Source organism: Petaurus breviceps, unplaced genomic scaffold, assembly GCF_028583685.1.
Source record: "Petaurus breviceps papuanus isolate PSGF00001 unplaced genomic scaffold, PetGlider_PUasm1.0 126, whole genome shotgun sequence".
In the NCBI taxonomy this organism is placed as follows: Eukaryota; Metazoa; Chordata; class Mammalia; order Diprotodontia; family Petauridae; genus Petaurus; species Petaurus breviceps.
The window spans coordinates 40729951-40752507 of record NW_027185655.1 but is presented as its reverse complement, the minus strand read 5'-3'; the positions used below and the strand labels follow the sequence as shown (position 1 = coordinate 40752507).

The following is a 22557-nucleotide window of genomic DNA, read 5'->3' as shown; positions in this document are numbered from 1 at the left end:
TAAATTTGTTTACCTTCTCTGTTCCTCTTTTCTTTTCACGGGGCTGATTAAGTTTAGCCTGCCTATCTACTAAAATCTTCTGCCAGTATCTCTGTTCATGGTCACCTGTAAAACAAAAAATATGGATGACTGATTAGTTATACATAAAGAGAACAAATTAGGGTTTAAAAACAATTTTAAAATATTCAAAATATGGGATGAAAAAGTCAATCTCTAGCTTCACCTGTAAAAAGGGAAGTGAATTTACACAAAAGCAATGTGCAGTTTTGAAATCAAAATAACAAACTCCCCAGAATTAGTGCAAATTGAACAAAAAAAAAAGGTGATTATTGGGAACATAAGCATAGTCCAGAGATCTTTATAAATATTCCATCCCCTCTCATGGAGTGTATTCTAATTTTTAAAAATGTTAAAAAACATGCATGTTTACTACTTCTTTGTCTATAAACTGCACTGGCACCATCAGAACCACCACTAAAAAACAAGAGAATAAGAATGGGGAATTGCGCAAACACGAAAAGTGATCATCTGATCTGGTGTAGTCCAAATTTAATTACGTACAGGCCAAGGAACCAGTGGGCAGCCTCACAAAGACTGCATGCCACAAGAACTATTTGTCAAGTTAACATTTCCTGCCATTGAAAATCTTACCAGAGAGGATCTCAAATTTCCAATTATATTTCTTTTTAATTTCTGCATGTGCTTTGATTACTGCTTGAGCATTCTCTGGAGTCTTAAATCTAACATGGCACTCCGTATCTCCTTCTAGCACATCCACATAAACAACTTCAGATATCACTGCCAAGGTTTCCTGCAGAGCTCAGACAGAATGAAAGGTAATTTATATAAACAAATTTATTATTCGTACTTTATCCTTTGTCAAAAATTAAACACAAATAATGAATACTTTTTTAAAAATTCCAAAACTAGTATGATGAATCAGTTAGTGTAGGATAAGAGTCAAATATTCCTATACCAAATATTTCTTCTAGAGAAGGTAAAAATGTTCATAAAAGGAAACTAGAAAGAGAAATATTTAATACACTGGTTTTATTTATTTTCTATTAATAACCACACTCCTACAATTTAAGCTGAGATTGTATCTATACATCACTCCACATTTCTAAAAGGCTAAAGGAATGTGAAGATCACAGAAGAGAGATATAAAGAGATAGTGTTCTAATGCTACATAAAATCTGAGAGCTAACTTTAAAAATCAGCAAATTAACTTTTAAAGCTAATCCCCTCCCCACTATAAAAAAAAATACATCAGGAAGGCAATTGGCTCTTATATGCCTTTTCAAAAATACAAGTAAATTTAACGTTTTAAAAGGTATTTGGTTAGCATTATAACTACAAAGAAAAATACTTTAAATCTTTTGAAATATAATGTTCTGATCAGGGACACATGCTTCATGGACACATGATCTATACAGTCTCTCACTAGTTTCTATCAAACCCTAAGTAAACTCTTTTAAACAATTGAAGACCAATAGTCTCAGTCACAAACACTGAAAAGTTTACCTGTAAAAACCTGCTGTGAGGGGAAATTAACTAGGATCCTGTATTTCTAATCGATTTTGGTCACAGCAGGCTCACAGACAATCCTCTTATGCAGGAATGTGACACTATTCTTAATTCTCCAAGTCCCATCCATAAAATTAAAAGAAAATAATTGGAACTACTCAATAGAAAAAGGAATCTTCCTTTAATTCCTCTCCCTCTTTACTCTGAGGTAAGTTTTGGCTATAAGATTAAACTGGGTTACAAAAAGTACCCAAAGAAACTTGTTTGATATTAAAACAAGGGGGGAAATATTTTTTTTCTGGTTAGTATTTTTTTAAAATGAAGTACCAAGTGAAGATGTGTAGATCTTTTAAAAAAAAAATCTATGCACTTAGAAATTAGAGAATTTATTTTTTAAATTATTTCAACGGTACCGGAGTGACATATCACAATACTTCATTTAGGATTAAAGAGTAAATAGTAGCCAAACTCAAAATGATAGGAGGTATTATGTTGTTCACTTTTTGTAAATCAGGTGATAAACATAATGAGACTATTACTAGAATCAAAGTTTCCAACTTCATTGGCCTATAGTTTTTTATATACTTGAAAACCAGTGTTCACTTTTTTTCTATTTTTACTTGACACATTTTCTTTGAACTAGTTTTTTATTTGCAATCTTCACTACTAATTCCTGTTCTGAAAATTTAAAGTGTCTGGCACTCAGTAGGTACTTAATAAATATCTGTTGAATAGTCACTGTCTCAGTCTGGCCAGGATGAATCAGAACTTGGTGCTAATGAGGTCAAGGTTGTCCCTTTTGGGTCAATCGCCGGAGGACAGAAAGGTTGTAATCAATTTAATTCAACATTTATTAAACACTACATTATTTACAAAGAACTATACAGAGCACTGAAATATTCATTCCTTGAAAAAGTTATACTGTAAAGAGACATTAATGAAAGGAATTATGCAAGAGTAGCAAAGCAGAGATGGCTCAGCAAAAATCCATCATCATTACTAGAAAAAAAAAATCACAAAATCTTAAAGCTGAAAAGGAGCTCTCTCTATCAGCTAGCCTTACTGTTTCAACCATCACATCTTAAGTTACAATCTAGCTGTCAAAAAATATATGAATAAATTGATTTCTTTAAAATGTTTTCTCTTCAGTAGCTTCATCTGCTTGAAAATAAATGAAAATTAAATGTTTTGAAGTTTAACAAATATGAAGTATAAATATACTTCAAAATTCTTTCCCCTAAATGTCCACTGAAAATGTAAACATTAAGAAAATTTCACATTACTCAGAAGTTTCAGATTAGTAAAAATCTGATCAAGCTTTAAAAAAATTGCATGGAAATTTTTCCTGAAAAGGTATATTTTTTTTCCTTGGGGGAAAAAAATGAAATTTTTTGAAATTCGAAGCTGACTTTCAAATCAGTCAGTAAACCACTTAAAGCTTTAACTAAAAAAAAAAAAAAGGTTTATTTTGCAACAGAAAAGACTTCTTAAAAGCTTTGGGCCAAGTTTACCATTTACTAACAAACAGAAAATTTAAGCACAGCTTCTACCAAAGGAGAAATTCCAATTTGATTAGTCTAAACAGTTTTGCATATTTTCTCGGGGCAGTACAGTTATTCCAAGGAAAGGTGATAGTTAACCAGAAGGCTCAAAGCCTTACCCGGAGGTGTTTCCTGCTAGGCAAGGGCTCGGTGCTAACGATCTTCACAATCACTCCACTTACAAACTGGGGTCCCATTGTGTTAACCTTCTCTGGGGGCTGACAGTCTTCACTGTTTGCTGTTAATATGAAAAGGAAAAAGACAAAAAAATTTCACTGGTAAAAAGTCTGACAAAGGAAAAATTTAACGAAAACTATCAGAGCAAATACAAGGATTTCTTTTGTTGGTTGTAATAATTATTAAATTTATCACTATTTCTTTTGCTCCAGAATTTCATAATCCCTAGCCATGATGACCTATTTTGGGTCAACTACAATGAAAAAATACCAAGAGTGGGGGTAAAAAAACCCACGACCAAGTGCGAATTTTCAATATTGGAAATGAGTGAAAAGCTTTTAAAGATTTCAGAGAAAATATACACCAAGTGGAAAAAAAGTCTCTTAGGAATTACACATTCAGATTTGAAAAAATTATCCAAGAGGATTAATGATAATACTTAAAAAAAATCAAAGTAAAGATGATTATTTTATAGTGGTAGCCATATGCACTCTCATTACTACAAAGATAAAAACTCATCTCATTCATCTGCATGAAGTTACTTGGAAAAGAAAATGTTATCTAAAGGGTCCCCAAATGGTAGAATTCACAAGAGCTTTGTTACAACTTGCTCTTTCCTTACTCAGTGAGGACAAAATTACAATCGAGACAGTAGTTTCTCTTTGGAAGGTATTCCAAGAGAGATCCCAATATTCCTAAATCCTTTGGTATGTGGCTTGATTGAGTTATAGAAAGGTGATATTAATATTTAGGGTCTTTACACACTTGCCTATTCACACCAATGTACCAGCACCTAGCACATAAATTTCATTGAGTACTGAGTATATGAGTTCCAAAATATGCTGATTAATACTAGGCAGAAGACGATTTGGTCTAGACAAAAAATGATAAACTGGGCTAGATAAAATTCTTAATACATAACAGTGAACTTGAAATTGAAAACTGAAAAATAGAGAGGAGTAAGGAGACTGGAACTACAAGACTTTAAAATATCATTACTCAAAGGGTTAAGTTTACAACCAACAAAATTTTAGGAAAAAAGCCTGTAAATACAAAGGACTTGGTTTCTAGACAGCATTCTGAAATAAAATGTTCAGACGCAATTATCTACTGAGAACCAGTCTGCACTTATTAAATATCAGAAAATCTATTTCTTTGACAAATATTTATAAATTAAATGGGTTAAAGAAAATTTTATTAGCCATAATGTTTTTATTTATGAGACATATCTACAAACAGGATAGTAACATTTAAACAAAAAGAGTAAGTTATAACAGCCATCACATTGTCTTTACCATGGCCATTTTTTATTCCAGGGTCTGTGTCCATTTGTCCTAAATTCTCAGATTTTATTTGGGATATTGTTTTTTTTAAAGAAGCCATGCTGGCTTTCTGTAGAGCCAAATACTCTTTTTTCAATTCCATCCATTCACTTCTGTAAAGGAAGAAAAATGAATGAAATACTGTTGTCAGCTAATGACGAACATGCATATGCTTAAATGATCTCTGTAGTTTGGAGCAAACCCAACAAACAAGTAAACAGCAGTACCCCACTAAAATAACTGTAAAAGATGCTATATTTTTAGTTCTCTAGAGACCTTCTTAGGCAAGCTTTCCAAATATCGATTTCTGGAAATAAATTTCAGGATTAATTCATTAATCAGAGAAATAATTTTTTCTAGAAAAAAATCAGATTAAAGTTTTCAAAGCTTTCTTTTTGGGTTCCCCTCCCCCACAAATTTAAGTGACAGCATTCCTTAGTATTTACTAGCATCAAAAGGAATTTCTAAAAAAGAAAAAACACCCAATGGAAGCAATTTATATATTTACATACATTTAACATGTAGATGTTTCTGCAAACAGTTCTAGTTTAGCTAGATAGAAACACAATGAGTATTTGGTCACTGTGAGAACACTCATTGTTACTCTAATCTGTGCCATCAAACAAGTTAGATAGGAGATTTTTAAAGAGGAGGATATCTTGTGGTAATGGTTTTAGCAGTTAACATTGACAACTGTATACTTCAAAAAAAAAAAAGAAGAAGCATCCAGATCCACCCAGGATCATACATTCCCCGAGAGCAGATACATTAAAATAACAAAAGACTCGTGTAATGATTCTTTGAGATAAAAAGGCAAAAGGAACTCCGGAGTTAAGAATGGTATAAATAGAGAAGTAGGGGGAGCTAGAGTCTTTGACTCACACTGAAGAGGAAGAGAAAGCCCAGGGATGTAAGCCAGGAAGGTAATGAAAACTTACTCCTATGAAGGTATGGTAGATCCACTAAACCTTCCACCCTGCCAATCTACTATGCCTACCAAAGAACCTACAGGAATTTATGGGACCCCTTCTACTTTAACATGGAGGTACTTTCTGTGATTAAAAAGTAAGTGCTTCCATGTTTTGGTAGGAGTGAATTCCATTCTCATTCACTGAATTCTGGATGGTTTGATTCCTTGAATTGTTTTAATGCTGTACTTTGTATATCAACTTTTGGGTAAGGAATCCTCTCTGCTTTAACATGGGGGTACCTGCTACGTAATAAAAAAGTAAGTGCTTCCATGTTTCAGTGGAGGGAATTCCAAATTGACACATTTTAAGCCAATGCTGATTCTGTATTTCTATAACCTGAAAATTAAAATTTTCTTACTTTTGCAGGATGAGGTGTAAGAGACGAATTAGTACTGGGCTTCCCAAAACTACTTTTCAGGACTCCCCACCACTTAAACGTGGATTTACTTGCTTTGTTTCTAAAAAAGTAAGTGCTTCCATGTTTTAGTGATGGTGAGTCTTACTTTTCCTATTAGATAAATTTAATGTGTATTTTTAAGATTTTTTTCTGACCTATTTTTTTGTGCAAATAAGTGCTTCTGTTTTGAGTTGTGAAATCTAATGGCTTATAAAGGAACTTTTAAGTTTTATTTACCATTCATATTGTTGGGGATTTTTCCCATTTGGGCTTCAAAATTCCTTTGGCTACAGGCCACTACTGTTGCTAACATGCAACTCTGTTACATGCAAACGGGAATTGCACTTTAGCAATGGTGATGGCCTGGAAGACATTTTAAGTTTTCCCCAAATAAAGACTTTATTTCAGTCACAATGAGAATGCCTTACCTATGTAGATACAGATGTATGTGTCTAGCTTAATAAAACAGTCCATGATTAAAACAAAAGAAGTCGTGATTTAGTAACATACTTGGATAATACTCTCAATGGTATGACCTCTTCTCCCATTTTGTGTCTTTCTTTATGCTTCTTCTTATGCTTTCTCTTTGACTTTAAAAGGGATCCATCTTTCATATCAGCTGCATCTTTCTCCTCTTCAGTAGAAACTTCTAGGTCTAAAGGAAAAGATGTGATTAATTATAATTCTAATTCTTTTCACTTTTAATCCTTAACAGCATGCAAAAATGGTCTATTTTCTTCTACCTTTACAATCCTTTGGCATTTCAACTTTTGGATGCTCTTCTTCAGCGCTTTCTTCCTTCAGAGAGCTTTTCTTGACTTTTGAACTTGGTATCAATGTATCCACATCTCCAGAACTATTTCTCTTCCTCTTCCCTCCTCTGGTTTCCTCAGGTAAATCTAACACCTCAGATCGTTCCTTTTTTTTCTTCTCCTTCTTACAAGGTGGCCTTTGGATATCTGAAGTACCCACTTCTGAGCCCTCCGATGTTGTCCTATGCCTTTTAAGTTTGTTTAAATGCTCTAAATGTTCATCAGGGGTGTCTGTATTTGTTTCCTTCATCTCCACTGATGCCTGAACGCCCTCCTTTTTTATTCGTGATTTCTTTTTCTTTTTTTTCTTCTTTTCCTCTGTATACAAATAACATCATTAAACGTTTGTCATGTTTCCACTTTAGATTCAAAACCAAATATGAAAAAATGAGACCTACCAGCAGCTCTACAGATGCTAGTATTAAGGGCCGGTATAGGTTTATTTTTCACTGTCTTTGGAAACATTCCAGGTTTTCTTGGTGCCTCTTCTGGAGGGTTATTTAAAAACTTAAAGCAGAAGTAGGAAATTAGTCAAAGTTAATATTTGGTTTGGTTCAACTGTCTTAAGTTTTAAAATCTATGCTTCTGCCCCAACCCCTTTCTCCCTCCTTTACAGAGATGGGGTTAGCTCATCTCCATCTAGACCACCTACCTCAATTGCTTTGTCAGCTTGTTCTTTTGTTTCAAATTCTACAAATGCAAATCCTTTTGGGTCTCCGGTAGACTTGTAATGAGGGATGCTGATATAAACAACATTCCCACATTTTCCAAATACTCTTTCAATCCAACTATGATTGACATTTTTGGGAAGCAATTCCTAAAAAACATGGAGGTTTCAAAATGCCATTACTTTAACATCAAATGATTCAAGAAATCCCACATACAAAACCACTCACTACATCAATTCTTTACAGATGGCAAGGGAGAAACAAATCCCTGTACTTCCCCCACCCCAGTGCTAGAGGTGTTTTGCAGGGGATAGCTGGGGGGGAGGGGTGGAAAGAACAGGGCCAAAATCTACAAGAAATAAAAGTGACCTAGTCTTCACAGCCTCAGAATTGTATAAACCTTACCACATATACAGTCCGGTCATCCACATCTTTTGGCTTCTCACCCAGTGGTTGGCGCCTCCTTACTCTTGTACCTTCCAAATCCAACTTGGGGACGGAGGGAAAAAAAGCCTGTTAAAACTGCTCAGGTATAGAAAGTTATGAAAATTTTGGTTACTAGGAAGCTAAATATACTGACCTCCACAACTGATGAACTTTTCAAGGCCCTGGCTATTAGTTTTCCATCAGTTGTCAACTTCTTCATTTTGTTAAATGATACAAGAAGTGATATATCAACATCTAAAGGGTAAAAATTCATAAAAATGAAGCTACTATCTAAGGGGAGCAAGGAAATAATTTTTTTCCAGTTTAATTTCTATAAAAAATCCAATTTACCTTAGGCATAATGGCAAACATGGCTTTTTAAGTTTGCAGTGGCTACATAGTTTTTTTTTGTATGTACAAAGGTACTACTTTCCCATACATTACTTCTCTGCAAATAAAGGATTTAAGCTCATGCTAAGGGATCCAAGGTCATGCCACTAATGTACCTAATTTTTTAATCACTGTGATCTACATATTACCCAAATCCAAGTCAATCAAATTGATATCTGAGAAATGTCCAGAGATAGGCACTCATGGAAACTGCTTATTAAAAAAAACTCAAAAACTTTTAAGGGGTTGAGGACAAGGATCTTTCATCTAGCTGTCTCAAATTCCTAAAGTAATTTCTGGTTAGCTCTTTGACTAGGCCTTGGGCAAATACATAATTACTTATCTACTCAGATACATATCTAAAAGACCCCAGCCTGTCTATCTAACCCCTATCTTTGCCCTTCAGGTGGCACCATCACACTTTACTGAGAAAGGTATTCCAGTGTTACCAATAGGAATTTTAAAGAAGATAATGTGCTTTCCCCCCAGCCTTTTATATTTTTGCCACTCTGGTAGATGTAAAGTGGTTGGCACTTAAAAATTGTGTTAATTTGAGGAGAGAGCAACATAGGATAAAGAGGCAACACATAAGTAGGATTATGGTCTTAAATTCTAAAGAGCAAATCGGCTCAAAAGATCTCAAAGAATGAAATTGTTTGGTTCAGACTACCAGAAAACAAATGTGAAATAAAGCCTTTAGTTTCACTTAACAAATGTGAAATTATTAAAGATTGAGTTAAAGAGAAACAACTCCAATAAGAAATAGTGGAAGCAGTCAATAGAACAACATGATTATACAGGTACATCAGGAATACTATTGAGAATATAAAGAGGCTGTTAAGATAAAGTCTTGGGGGTGGGGGTGTGAATTAGGGAAAAGGTGATGCTTGATTTTCTTATGTAGAACAGATAAATGTCAGTTGATAATCAAGCATTAAAGCATAAAGTAGAAGAGCAAGGGTAGTCTTCCATCATAAATTCAAGTCCAGGAGGTTTTTTGGCTGTGGCTAGTAAGTGTGAAGTGTCTAGAAGCCTGCTTTGAACTCCTGACTCCAGGGCTGGTTCTCTATTCACTGCCCCACTTGCCGCCCCCTTCAGGAGTTTTGAACCACTAAAGTTTTCAAGTAAACATTAAGGTTCTATTATGCTAAGTAATGTGTATACATCGAAGTCCCTGTCTTCAGAGATAAATGAAGTAAATACAAGATCTGAAGATGATAAACTTGGAAAATCTTTGAGAATTATCATAAAATGAGAAAGGTACAGATGGGCAACTGTGCTGGTCAAGAGCTGAAACAGTGGAGTCTATCAAATGAGTACACTGCACACAGGCCCATGAGTTTGTTTTTACTTTAAATATTGTGAAAACCCGGACGCTGAGGAAAGCAGAAGCTACAATACGACCTGCCCAACTGACTACTTTTGACAGGATTACCAGCTGGATACAGCAGGTAGAATATTGTAAAAATAACCTACCTACATTTTAGTAAAGCATGTGACAATTTTTCATCTTATTTTCGTCAACAAGATGGACAAAAGAGACCTTTTGGTTGGTCTTAGGCTCATTTCTTTAGTTGCTGAGTTCCATGAATCACCCATATAACACCATCTGACCTTGTTTCACATATAAGCTTTAGATCATTCTGTAACTTCCCAGCCAAAAAAGCCAATTAGAACTTATAGTGCATCTAGACATACACTATCTGCAATTTAGGAGAAGACAATCCTGTTCTAGCCACTCGGCCCAGATCAGCTCACACCTGGATTGTGTTCAATTATCTAAAACAGGTAACTGATAAGCTGGAGTAGGTCTAGAGGTGGGTAACCAGAATTGGGAAGGGTCTTAAGTTCATACCACATTAAGCCTAGAGAAGAAAAGGCCCAATGGGGACATTCCAACTATCCTTAGTTATCTGAAGAGTTGTCAAGGGGAAGGATTAGACAGGTTACAGAAGCAGAAGGAGGAAGCTATAAAATGACAGACTTAGGCCTGATGCAAGAAAAATGTAACAATTACAACTATCAAAAATAGAATAATCTACCTCTAGAGGTAATGAAGAACTACAAAGTTCTTCAAGTAAAAGTAAGACAAATGCTTCCTGGGAATATTCAGCAATGGGAGTGAGGGTGGGGTGGTAGAAGAGGGGAGACATAGACATTGAAATTCTTTTGATTCTATGAAAAAGACCAATTTCACAGGAAGTAACTGAATGTAAAAACAAATTATCCTACAAAAAAGTACAGAGGCCTGCTCAATCTGCCCACCATCAAAGAACAAATAGTTCCTATACTATATTGGTTGTTAGCAAATAGAGACAATGTATGCTACTCAATTCTTTTTACCAAGGAAATATGGTCCTGATTTTAAAACCCATAAAACATTTTAAAAATTACAGGCTAATCTCATTAATGAAAATGGATAGAAATATACAAAATGCTGTTTAAGTAAAATATTGTGGTTTCACCTTTTGACACCAAATAAGATTTATTTAGGGAATGCTATGTTGGCACTATTTTATAACATCAATAAATGCTGAAGAGATCTTACATAAAAATGCAATGACAGTTCAGAATTAAAAAACGAAGACGAGGAGGAATAAAAGTATCAACCTGAAACCTAGAGCTAGGGAAATGACAGAAAAACACTAGTAGCCTCACTACTAAAAAAACAGAGGTACAAGTGTAATCATTCTTCACTTACATTTGATAGCATCAGAAAGGCTAACAATTGCAAAGAAAAAAATAATTTAGGAAATGTGTTAGAAATGCAATATGAAGACAATTTCCCCCCTAGAAATTCATTAAGAGAACAAAATGAGACTATGTCACCAGGTTGTGCGTTTCAAGATACTTACAAAATCTTTTGCATTTTTATATTACTAATAAAAGTATAAAAAGAAATTGTAACTAAAAATAATAGACAAATGTGAGCATAAAGCTGAAGTGATGGAAATAAACTGGAGAAAAATTTACTCTGACTGGTTCAATAAAACAGTTCAATAATGGCAAATGATAAGGCTTTCTAAATGAGCTTACAGATCTTAGTGTAATAAAAAAAAATATCAACATATTCCTTCACAGGAATGTATTAAGGCATATAAAAGAGATTACTGTGTGGACTTGACCTCAAAACATTTGCAATGCTCAGTTCTTCTCAAAGCTGCCAGGTATAAGGCAAATAAATAGCTGTAAAACTCAATTGTTGACACTTCAGATATGGGACCAACCTATAGCTAATAAATACTAGGGGAAACACTTTAATAAATATTGTTGGGAAAATGCCTGGCAAAAAGTTTTCTCATAATGTACTTCAATAGAGCTATGAAATTTTTCAAGAAAAGTTCCTTTAGAGTAAGGATTGCTTTACTTTTGTGTCTGTATCTTATGGTTTAGTACATAGTAGGTACTTAATAAACACTGAGTAAGTAATTAACCTCACTGATACAGATTAATTGGGCTGCTGACAACCAACCCATTCCTTCCAGGAGCTAGAGAAATTTGTGAAAGTCCTCCCACAAATCGTCAAAGCTCACTGTGCAGGTGACCTTCCTTTTGATAGTTCTTGAGCTTCTGTGGATACTGATGGAACACACACAGGCTGTCCATCCCTCACTCTCTTCATGATGCCCATCTCCTTGTCCTGTTACGTATCTCCCTGTCCTATTACATATCTCTGTTGACACCCTTTGCTTCCTTTATAATTTTTCTTTGATTTTATGTTGTGGCTCATTTATACACATCATGCACCCTTCTAATGCAACCTTAATTCCCTACTTCCATGATACAGTAATACTCTATTTCATCAACATGACACAGTACTCAGTTGTTCATCCAAATGATGGGTAGTTACCTTGTTTATAGTTCTTGGTTAACAACAAAGTGTGCTCCTATAAATATTTTTGTACAAAGAGATTCTTTCCCTGTCTTTTGAGTTCTTTGGGGTATATACCTAGCAATATATGCTTAGCTGAATGACTTTGGGGATAATTTCCCAAATTGCTTTCCAGGACGGTTGTACCAATTTCTAGTTTGCTCCATTGGTACACCTTTCCTCCCGCAGCAACTTCCATTATTAACAATTTTCCTTTTTTGTCATCTTTCCCAATCTGATGGTAGTTGAAGTGGAAACTCAGGGTTTTTAAAATGATAAATAATTGCTGAACGAATGTCCTTGGCTGCTATTTCTAACTGGTAATGTCTTCTTAGGCAGTTTCTAAGTAATTATTGTGATCACCTGTATTTGTGATGATTTCCATCTGTTCAATTTCCTTAAAATGGCAGTAGAAAGGAAGGAAATAAGTACTTATTAAGTGCCTACTATGTGACAGACATTGTGCTAAGGATTCTGCAAATATTTCATTCTATACTAGTCTATGTTAACGTCTATTCTTTTATTTGCTTTCTGTTTTCTGGCATGAACAGTCTGTTTCAATAGGTCAAAACTGGGGTTGCCTCAATTGAATTCTTTTCAATTCCTTCTACACATTTTTATTTCTATTTTTAATGAAATTAATTTTAATCAGTTATCTAAAAATGCAGTAAACTATATACAAACAGCTGATTCACAAAAGACTCACATGACCAGTTCTTTCCTGTGAAATACAACTGCTTTCATTTTTTGAAACATTAAATTGGTCCTCATTATAACTAGTGCCACTCAAATATTTTCTTAAGGAAAATATTCATGATACATAGGCACGAGCGACTGTATAGTCTACAAACCACTGCCTTTTGTCTCTTATTACTGAACCATGTTTTCCACCATTCTCTGGTCAACTACTGTATTCCTACTTTTACATTAAATCACTGAATATTAAACACTGGTTTAATTTTCAAATGAGTTCTTAGAAGAATTTCTTCACTTCCTCAACCTTTGAAATAACAGTTGGCTGGAAAGATATTATATATATATATATATAATAAAGATATAATAGTCATCTTCATAGTTTTTTTTATTAAGTTTTGGGACAGTTTTCTGAGCAATATAACATGAAAAGAACAAGGATTCTACTAAGTGTTTTTGTTGCCTTTTTCATGCACAAAACCAACTCCATCAATTTGTTTACTTCCTTTACCAAGGTGAATCTGTGAGCCATTTTTATATTTACTTGTAACTATCTTTTGTCTTTGGTTTAACTGACTAAAAAAAGGTTTTGTTGATGCCTTTTAGTTTTCATACCAGTCATATTTCCTCCCCTGAACCCTTCCTTCAATCAATCCCAAACATTTTTAAGTGCCTACTATTTTCCAAGAAGTATGCTCAGTGCTATGAAGAAATAAATGAAGAAAAGAAAGTCCTTGCATCCAAGTAGTCTATTAGGGGAGCCAAATATATATATATATATATATATACATACATACATACATACGTAAACATATATTTAAGTATAGATAAAAACATAAAAAATAAATATAAGGTAACTTTTAAGAGGAAGAACAGTTGGGGGGATAAAAGAAAATTTAAGGAAAACCAACTGAAAGAACACCTGAATTTTGAAGCTTAGGGGGCATTCCAAATGAGCCCATTCTAAGAAGGGGCATGTATTTTTTCATTATTTGTTCTCTAGGACCAAGAATGGTCACTGAGATGAATCTGAGATCTGTTGTCTTATAGGTTTGTTTTTATAGATCTTTCTATGTATCTTACATATGTTGTAAATTGTTATGGTTCTTTTCACTTTGTTCTTCATTGATTTATAAATCTTCCTATGTTCCTTTGAATGACTCTTACCTGTATTTTCTCAAAATAATTATATTCCACTATATTCACATGGAGCAGCTAGGTGGCGATAGAGCACCAAGTCTGGAGTCAGGAACACAGGTTCAAATCTGGCCTTAGACACTTACTACCGTAGCTGTGTGACTCTGGGCAAGTCACTTAAACCAGTTTGCCTCAGTTTCCCATCTGTAAAATGAGCTAGAGAAGAAAATGGCAAACCACATATCTTTGCCAAGAAAACCTCAAATAGAATCACAAAGGGTTGGATGGGACTGAAACAAACTGAACAACAAAATAATCATATACCACAAATTTTTTTTAGCCTTTTCCCAAATACTAGGCACCCAACTCTTTTCTGGTTTTTGTTCTTTTGCTACCAAAATACGTGTGTGTGTGTGTATGTGTATGTGTGTAATCTTTCTTTCCTCGACATGATTGTGGTACATATCCAAGAGTTGGATTGCCAAGTCATATATATGAACACTTGACTGATCAATTCACAGCTCTGTTTTTGGTCTAGTTTACAGTTAAAATACAACAATATGCTTACTCACTGGCCAGTCATCTCACAAAATAATATGATCAAAGTAGAAAGGAAAAATATTAGATTGAGAAAAAATTTGAAATATACAGACAAAAATACAGCATCTAAAATTTATAAGAAACCAATACCCAATGAAGAACACCACAAAATTCCTACTGGACAAATGTCCAAAGGTTAGGAAACATTTATAAAGGAGGATAAAAATATTTTAAAGAAAACTTGAAGTTTAACCTTATTACCAGTCCCAGAGAATTTGTAAATTACTCTGATGTACTATATCATATCTTGGCAAAATTTGCTGAAAAAGAAAAGACTCTGGCTTACTTGCATTGTGCAGAAACCTGTACAGGTTTTCACTGCTGTTGCAATTGCAAATGGGTAGAATGTGTTTTGAAAGGCAATCTGGCACAACAGTCACAAATAATCATACCTTGAGACCCAATTTCACCAAGAATGCTATTTGCTTTAATTCAAAGCTAACTATATTATATGCTATTTTAAGATTTATTCCATATAAATTTGTAAAAATTGCACTGAATTTGTGAATTAACACATACAGATAAGTTACTAATTACAAAATTACTACATACATGGTTAATCCATATAATGTGTAAGGAGATACTCACATCCATCTCGAGACTTCTCTATTTGCTCTCGAAGAAATCTATCCTTGTGAAGATTGGCATCCCCAAACCAGAAATCCACTTGCTTAGCAATATCTGAAAGCACCTGTTTCACTCTTGACCGCTTCTTTTTTTCTCCCTCTTTTTTCTGTTCAGTGCTTTCCTCTTCCATTGATTTATCTTGATTGCCAGTTTCTGTTTCCATTACTGTAAAGTTCAGAAATTGAATTTTAAGAAGCATTTAAATTCCTTTTCTTATTATCTATAATTTATAAAGTAAAGCTTAAGGTATTTTTAGCATTTTAAAGATTATTTCTTCAAAGATTTTCTTTTTAACAAGCACGCTAAAAATCCCTACCTTAATCTTCCATAAGCACATTTTTAATGATCTCTAATTTTCCACTGATAATCTTAAAGAAACATCATTGACTTGCATTTATTTTTGCAATAAACATTTACTGTACCACAAAATCCGTGTGCAGGAAAGTAGAAGAGATGAGAGAAGAGGGTCTGGACCCTTTATTTCATCATTGTGGAGTTATTCCCAATTCGGAAATTCCCCCTGGTGATACAGATCTACAACTTTTCTGTAACTAATGTTTCTTTACTATTACATTATCTTGGACTCCTGATGTTTCAATCTTCACTTACTTTTTTTTGTTTGCTTTTAACTTGTGAAATTGAGTCTTCTAACAGTTCATTTTCTATTTCATTAGAATGACATTACAGGACTAAATACAGTCAAGGTGTGACTAGGTTTCTTTGGATTCTCACAAGTATTTCAACATAGGCAAACCTTCCAAAAACAAGCTTGCACTGGTACCCTTTTCTACTCATGGAACTCAATACATGATGATTTAAAAAATGGATTAAAAGTTCAACTTAAATGTAAGAACTAAGGTATGAACAAAGAAACAACATAGCCTGAAAAACTTCCACCTAGTTATCCAGGCTACAGTTTATCATTAATCTTCCTAATATATTAAAAAATCTTTCAAGGTTCACAGCTCCAGAAATAAAAAAATTCAAACCCAACACTAGCATTCAAGACACTGCACAATCTGACTCCAGTTTACCCTTCTAGTCTTATCTCCTTTCCATTTATTTCGGATTCAGCTAAACTAGAATTTTCTTTGTCCCCCACTGTCATCATGCTCTGCCATCTATTTATGCTCATATGTATAAGATTGTCCCTCTCCGTCTCTATATGCTGAAGTCCCAACTCAGGTGACACCTCCAATCTTCCATGACCTAACCTGCTCTATTTCTCTCTAGAAGAAAATGATCTCTCCCTTCACAAATGGTCTTTTCCCAAACTCTCCTTTAACCCTATCATAATTCAATGCTCTACTCATCTACTGATTTTAAGAAGTTCCTTGAGGGGTGGCTAGGCTGGGTGGCGCAGTGAACAGAGCACTGGCCCTGGAGTCAGGAGGACCTGAGTTCAAATCCAGCCTCAGAAACTTAACACAAAACTAGCTGTGTGACCTCGCGCAAGTCACTTAACCCCAATTGCCCTACCTTCCCCCCTCCAAAAAGCTCCTTGAGGGGAAGGCTCTATTTTTTTCAACCTTTGCATTCCCAAAGCACATAGAAGGTGCTTAATAAATATTTGCTGAACTGAATTAGGGTCTGCTCATAGCTGTATCACTAATTAGTTTAAGTGACTTATCCTTTGAGAAAGAGCTGGTGGGTATTGGACTTCTTTCTCATGAAAGAAGTTCTAATCGACATCTCCACCCATGCCCTCTTCCTGCCTAAAATCCAGCCTTTTGGAGGGATAAGTTGGGAAGGATAGCCTCTCATCTGACTGTTATGTCTCCTATGTCATAGTGCACTGTCCTCCAGCCTCTACTATTGTGTAGAGGAGAGAACATTTTCACACCTGGTCATGTTCAAGTGACTCTGAACGCCTGTAGATCATCCCACCCTCCATTACCGAAGTCCACATTCCCATCTCCTTCAATCTTCCCACCCCACAGTTTCAACTTAACTCCACCTAAGCCTTCCCTGTGGAATACCTGTTCCACAAGGAACAAACTCCCCTTCATCTTAAATCTTTTCCTCTCCCACTCCTTCCATACACCAGCTTGTACTTAAACCTGGTTAACCCCAAGTCCACCCTCTAACCAACCATGGCCTTCCTGGTTAGTCACCCTTTCCGGTAGTGGCTGCAAGTTTCACTCATTTCCTTCGGTTTACTAGCTGAGCAGGGACTGCTGGAAGTACTATTTGCTCTCCACTGTCATTTCCAGGTTTTCCCCCTTCCTTCATTACTCAGTAACTTTTCTTCTTTTGAGGTTCATGCCATGTATATGTCCTACCCCATCAAAATCCTGTTATCTACATACCTCCAAGGTATTTCCCTTTCTTCCTTAATGAGTTTGGTAACTGGCTTACACTTTTTCTCTCGTTCTTAACTCCTGCCATAATACCAGAGGACTTCAACATCCTTCAAATAACTTTTTTTGGGGGGTGAGGGGAAGGCAAAGCAACTGGGGTTAAGTGACTTGCCCAAGGTCATACAACTAGCAAGTTTGTCAAGTGTCTGAGGCTGGCCTTGAACTCCCATCCTCCTAACTCTAGGGCTGGTTCTCTTTTCACTGCACCACCTGGGTGCCCCATCCTTCAAATATCTTAAGCATCCATTCCTCAACCTAGTCACTTCCCATGAGCTACTGCTCTGGCCCACCTCAGCTACACAGAAAGATGGTCATACCTTTAAACTTGCCATCACCCACAAATGTACCACCATCTATGTCAAGTCCAAAATCTCCTTTTATCCAAGTATAATTAATTGCCTTTTCACCTCTCCCTCTGCCTTCCCTTATAAAAATCCTACTGGCTACATTATTACCTCTAATCCCTTGACCCTTCAATTCTCTCCCAGGCCATCTCTCCTGCACTTGCCACTCTCTCCTCCTCAGTGAACCAATTCCACTCAACACTGTCCTCTCCCAAATCCCTAGCCCTCTTATCATATTACTGATGATGCCCAGTCAAGTCTCAGCCTTGGATTATTCCTACCATTTACTGCCTTCACTCCTACATATGTGCTTCTGAATGATGATGGAGAAAATCAGGCAACCATTCTAAAATTTTTGGCTATGATCAGTGATCACTTAGATCCACTAAAATTTTATTACATAACCTCAATTAGGCCCTCAGAGCTGCTAGGTAATTCTACTATACCTCTCTTATCAACATACTACAAGTACCCCTTGTTTTATTGCACTTTTGCTTTATTGTACTTCACAGATATTGCCTTTCTTTTCTTTTTTTTTTAAACAAACTGGAGGCTGGTGATAGCCCTGCATTGAGCAAGTCTATCAACACCATTTTTCTAATAGTATGTGGTCACATCCTGTCTCTGTGTCACATTTTGGTAATTCTCACAATATTTCAAGCCTTTTCATTATTATTAATCTGTTATGGTGATATGTGATCATCCATCTTCTTTGTTACTACTGTAAATATTTTGAGGCACCATGATATGTGCTTATATAAGATGGCAAACTTAATCAATACATGTTGTATGTGTTCTGATTTCTCTCCCAACTGGCTGTTCTTGTCTCTTCCCTCTCCTTAGGCCTCCCTATTCCCTGAGACATAACAATATATAAATTTAGTTGAAAAACCAGCAGTAAGGTTTGAGAGGATTAGCTTCTACTTTGAAAGAAATTCTTCTGTGGGTAAAATGCTATCAAATAGCCTCACAAGCTACAGAGAAAGCTTTTGTGAAAGAAAGTCAGTCGATGCAACAAACTTCACTGCCATCTAAATTTAAAATATTTTTTTTCAATTATATGTAAAGACAATTTTTATCATTCATTCAAAAAAAATTTAAGTTCTAAATTTTCTCCTTCTCTCTCTCACCTCCCTCCTTCCCTGAGATGATAAACAATTTGATATAGATTATGCCTGTGCAGTCATGCAAAACATACTTCCATATTGGTTATGCTGTGAAAGAAAACAAAGACAAAAAAACGAGAAAAATAAAGTAAAAAAGAAAAGTATGCTTGAATCTGTATTTGGCCTCCATCAATTCTTTCTCTGTAGATGGAAAGCATTTTTTGTCATAAGTTCTTAGGAAATGTCTTGGATCACTGTATTGCTAAGAATAGCTAAGTCATTCCCTTTGATCATCGGACAATATTGTTGTTAGTGTGCACATCGTTCTCACTTCCTTTTGTATCAGTTCGTGTAAATCCAGTTTTTTTCTGAAATCATCCTATTTGTCATTTCTTATAGCACAATAGTATTCCATTACAATCATATACCACGACTTGTCCCCTTTTGATGGGGATGCCTTTAATTTTCAATTCTTTGCCATCACTTAAAAAAGCTGCTACGGTATGAATATTTCTGTACATGCAGATCCTTTTCCCAGTTATTTTCTTTAAGAAATTGCAACAGCCACCCCACCTTCAGCAATCACCACCCTGATCAGTCAGCAGCCATCAATTTGAAGCAAAACTCTCCACTAGCAAAAAGATTATGACTCGCTGAAGACTCAGATGATGGTTACCATTTTTATCAATAAAATATTTCTAAACGAAGGCATATAAATATATAGATATATATACACACACATATATCATATGTAAATATATATAAACATGTGGTCTATCCATTTTTGCACATGGTTAATAACTGAATAAATTCTACTTTAGACAATGTTTCATGAAATCTGTTCTCTCTATAATTTGGGATTATTACATTTGTACAGCCCAAGTGTTTTATGTTTATTATTAAGCATCATTTGTATAATGTTGAATTTAGGAAGAAAAAAATCTCCTTAGCACAAGTACTGATTACATCAAGTTGTGATGAATCTCTCATTGTTACCAATGTAAGATTATAGTCAAGACTTATTATCTAGGTCTAGAATATGTGACTCGCGACAGCTGGACACATCTGAAACTCTGATTACTGGAACTTGGTATTGAATATCTTATGAGACTGTTAACTGATGTTATTCTTGAGTCTGACTCCAGGTACAATCGTCAAGGAATGCTATTGGGACAATGATGATGGTGCCAGCAACCCTATGGGGTTTTACTTCTATGAACTACAGGGGGTATTCTCATGGAAAAGGGTAGGAGAAATATTTGCATGAGCTGAGGTAGGATTCTCCAGACTCAATTTCATTGAATCTCATTGTCTCCTAAAGTGGCTTTAAGTGGTACTTGAGATAATGGCCTTCTCAGGGACTAGAGCACCCCACACATCTAATCAGTCACTGATTTTTGGTGTTGTTGCTGTTTATAAAATTCAGGTCAATACCCAAACTACAACTAGCAGAGGTATAAATATTTAAAACCTGTGACAAATTATATTATTGAAATCTACTATACAAAACCACACTTAACTAAATGACATTTTCATACCAGGGATGCAAAGATGGCTCAACGTTAAGGAAAACAATAAAATCAACCATATTAAAAACAAAAACATCCAAAACCACAAGATTATTTCAAGAGATGCAGAAAATGCCTCTGGCACAGTACAAACCTGTTATGTTTAAAAGCCCTACAAAATATAGGCAAAGAACAGTGGTATCACACTCAACTTAAAAACTGGGTCACTAAACTTTAGGTTGGCAGCTAGGTGGCTCAGTGGAGGGGCCTAGAGTTAGAAGACTTGAATTCAAATCCAACCCCAGACACTAACTAGCTGTGTGATCATGGGCAACTTGTTTGCCTCCATTCCCTCATCAGTACAGTGAGCTGGAGAAAAAAATACTGCTCCAGTTTTCTTTGCCAAGAAAATCCTTGAATGAGGTCACAAAGAGTCAGATACAACTCAGCAACAACAACAAACTTAACGTCAGCATGTTTTGATATCTCTGGCCTAGAGGAATCTTTAAAAAAAAAAAAAGAAGTTAAGAATGATATATTTGCTAAAAGCAAGTAGTATATGCATTAGGGATGCACCTGAACCTTTCCCAGTAAATACGGGAGTAAATCAAGGATACTCACCCTTCCCTTGCTATTATTTGATGAAGTTCTAAACATGCTAGCAACAGCAAAAGAAAAGAGGAAGAATCTAGAGACTTAAAGAGGCAAATAAGAGAAAAAATTACTTCTATCTATTATCTGATGACTTACCTAGAAAACCTTAAGTATTCAGCAAAGAAACATACATTTAGTACACTTTAGTCAAATAGCAATCTACAAATTTAAAGTCACAAAACCCAACAGTATTTCTAAACAATAATAACAAAATCCAAGAAACAATAATGGAAAAGGAAGTCTCATTTAAATAACTACAAAATACAAAAAATATTTTAAATCCATCTATCAAAGTACACTTAATATCTATAGAGATTCAATCACAAAATGTTTCTCAAAGAAATAAAGAACAATTTAAATAGAGAAATATGCAGCGCTGTACAAATAAGATAAAAATAACAATAGTAACAAAGTTAATTTACAGATGTGGTAAGAGAAATGTCTTAATTCCTTCACCCATAAAAATCAGGTTAGTTTTTCCTTAAAAAGTATTGAAAACGTGAATGACTCAGATCGTCTCCTGGTTGAGTATGAAATAGCCACAAGGAGCTTTGGGTGAGCTGGGCTGATGGGAAAAAACTGGGTGACTCAGGCAAGGGAACTTTGTTCAGCTGAATCAACTGGAGGTGTCCCTCACTATATGTCTTTGTTGAGCATCCTTCTCCTTACCATGGCTAAGTAAATTTCGTATTTGTAACTAATGAATGACCTACCAGTGCCTCATTTTGTTTTAATATCAAACCTAAGCTACCAAAGGAAAGGCTTGAGTCAGGCTCAATCCAGAATAACAGATTTAGTGCTATACCAAACTACCAGAGAGATACTTTATGGAGCTAGACAAAAATAACAAAATTTATTTGGAGGAACAAAAGAAAAAATGTAGGAATGAAAATGGAAAAGCACTAATAGACCTCAAACTATATTATGAAGTTGTTGTTCAGTCATGTCTGACTCTTCATGAACCCATGTATCTTCTACAATCTCCCAAAGTCTGTCCAAGTTCATGTTCATAGTTTTCATGATGATATCTCATTCTCTGCCGTCCCCTTTTCCTTTTGTCTTCAATCTTGCCCAGCATCAATCTTTTCCAAAGTGATTTAAGCTTTAGTATTTGACCTTCCCATGAAAAACCTGAATTAATTTCTTTAAATATAGACTTTTTCCCTTTAAGAGTCCCAGAGACTCTCAAAAGTGTTCTCCAGCACCACAATTTGAAACCATCGATTCTGTGATGATCAGCTTTTCTTATACTTGCCCAGGGTCACCCAGGTAATAAAGTGTCTGAGGCCACATTTGAACTCAGGAAGATGAGTCTTCCTGATTCCAGGCCTGGCATTCTATCCACTGAGCCATCTAGCTGTCCATACTATGAAGTAGCAATCATCAAAAACATGTGGTACTGGTTAAAAAAAAAAAAAAGTAGATC

General features: G+C 35.2%; 1 protein-coding gene across 2 annotated transcripts in view; it reads right to left on the bottom strand.

Moving 5' to 3' along the window:
* Nucleotides 1-22557, bottom strand: part of LARP7 (La ribonucleoprotein 7, transcriptional regulator) — a 234375-nt gene that overhangs the window by 5763 nt on the left and 206055 nt on the right. For both annotated transcript variants that reach the window (XM_069095382.1, XM_069095378.1), the window contains 11 exons: nt 15121-15324; nt 7996-8096; nt 7821-7904; nt 7400-7564; nt 7146-7254; nt 6679-7065; nt 6446-6590; nt 4541-4680; nt 3188-3306; nt 652-811; nt 14-105 (listed from right to left, as the gene is read on the bottom strand). In XM_069095382.1, coding sequence (XP_068951483.1) covers nt 14-105; nt 652-811; nt 3188-3306; nt 4541-4680; nt 6446-6590; nt 6679-7065; nt 7146-7254; nt 7400-7564; nt 7821-7904; nt 7996-8096; nt 15121-15322 — 1704 coding nt within the window. In that variant the 5' untranslated portion in view covers nt 15323-15324. The remainder of the gene's footprint in view (nt 1-13; nt 106-651; nt 812-3187; nt 3307-4540; nt 4681-6445; nt 6591-6678; nt 7066-7145; nt 7255-7399; nt 7565-7820; nt 7905-7995; nt 8097-15120; nt 15325-22557) is intronic.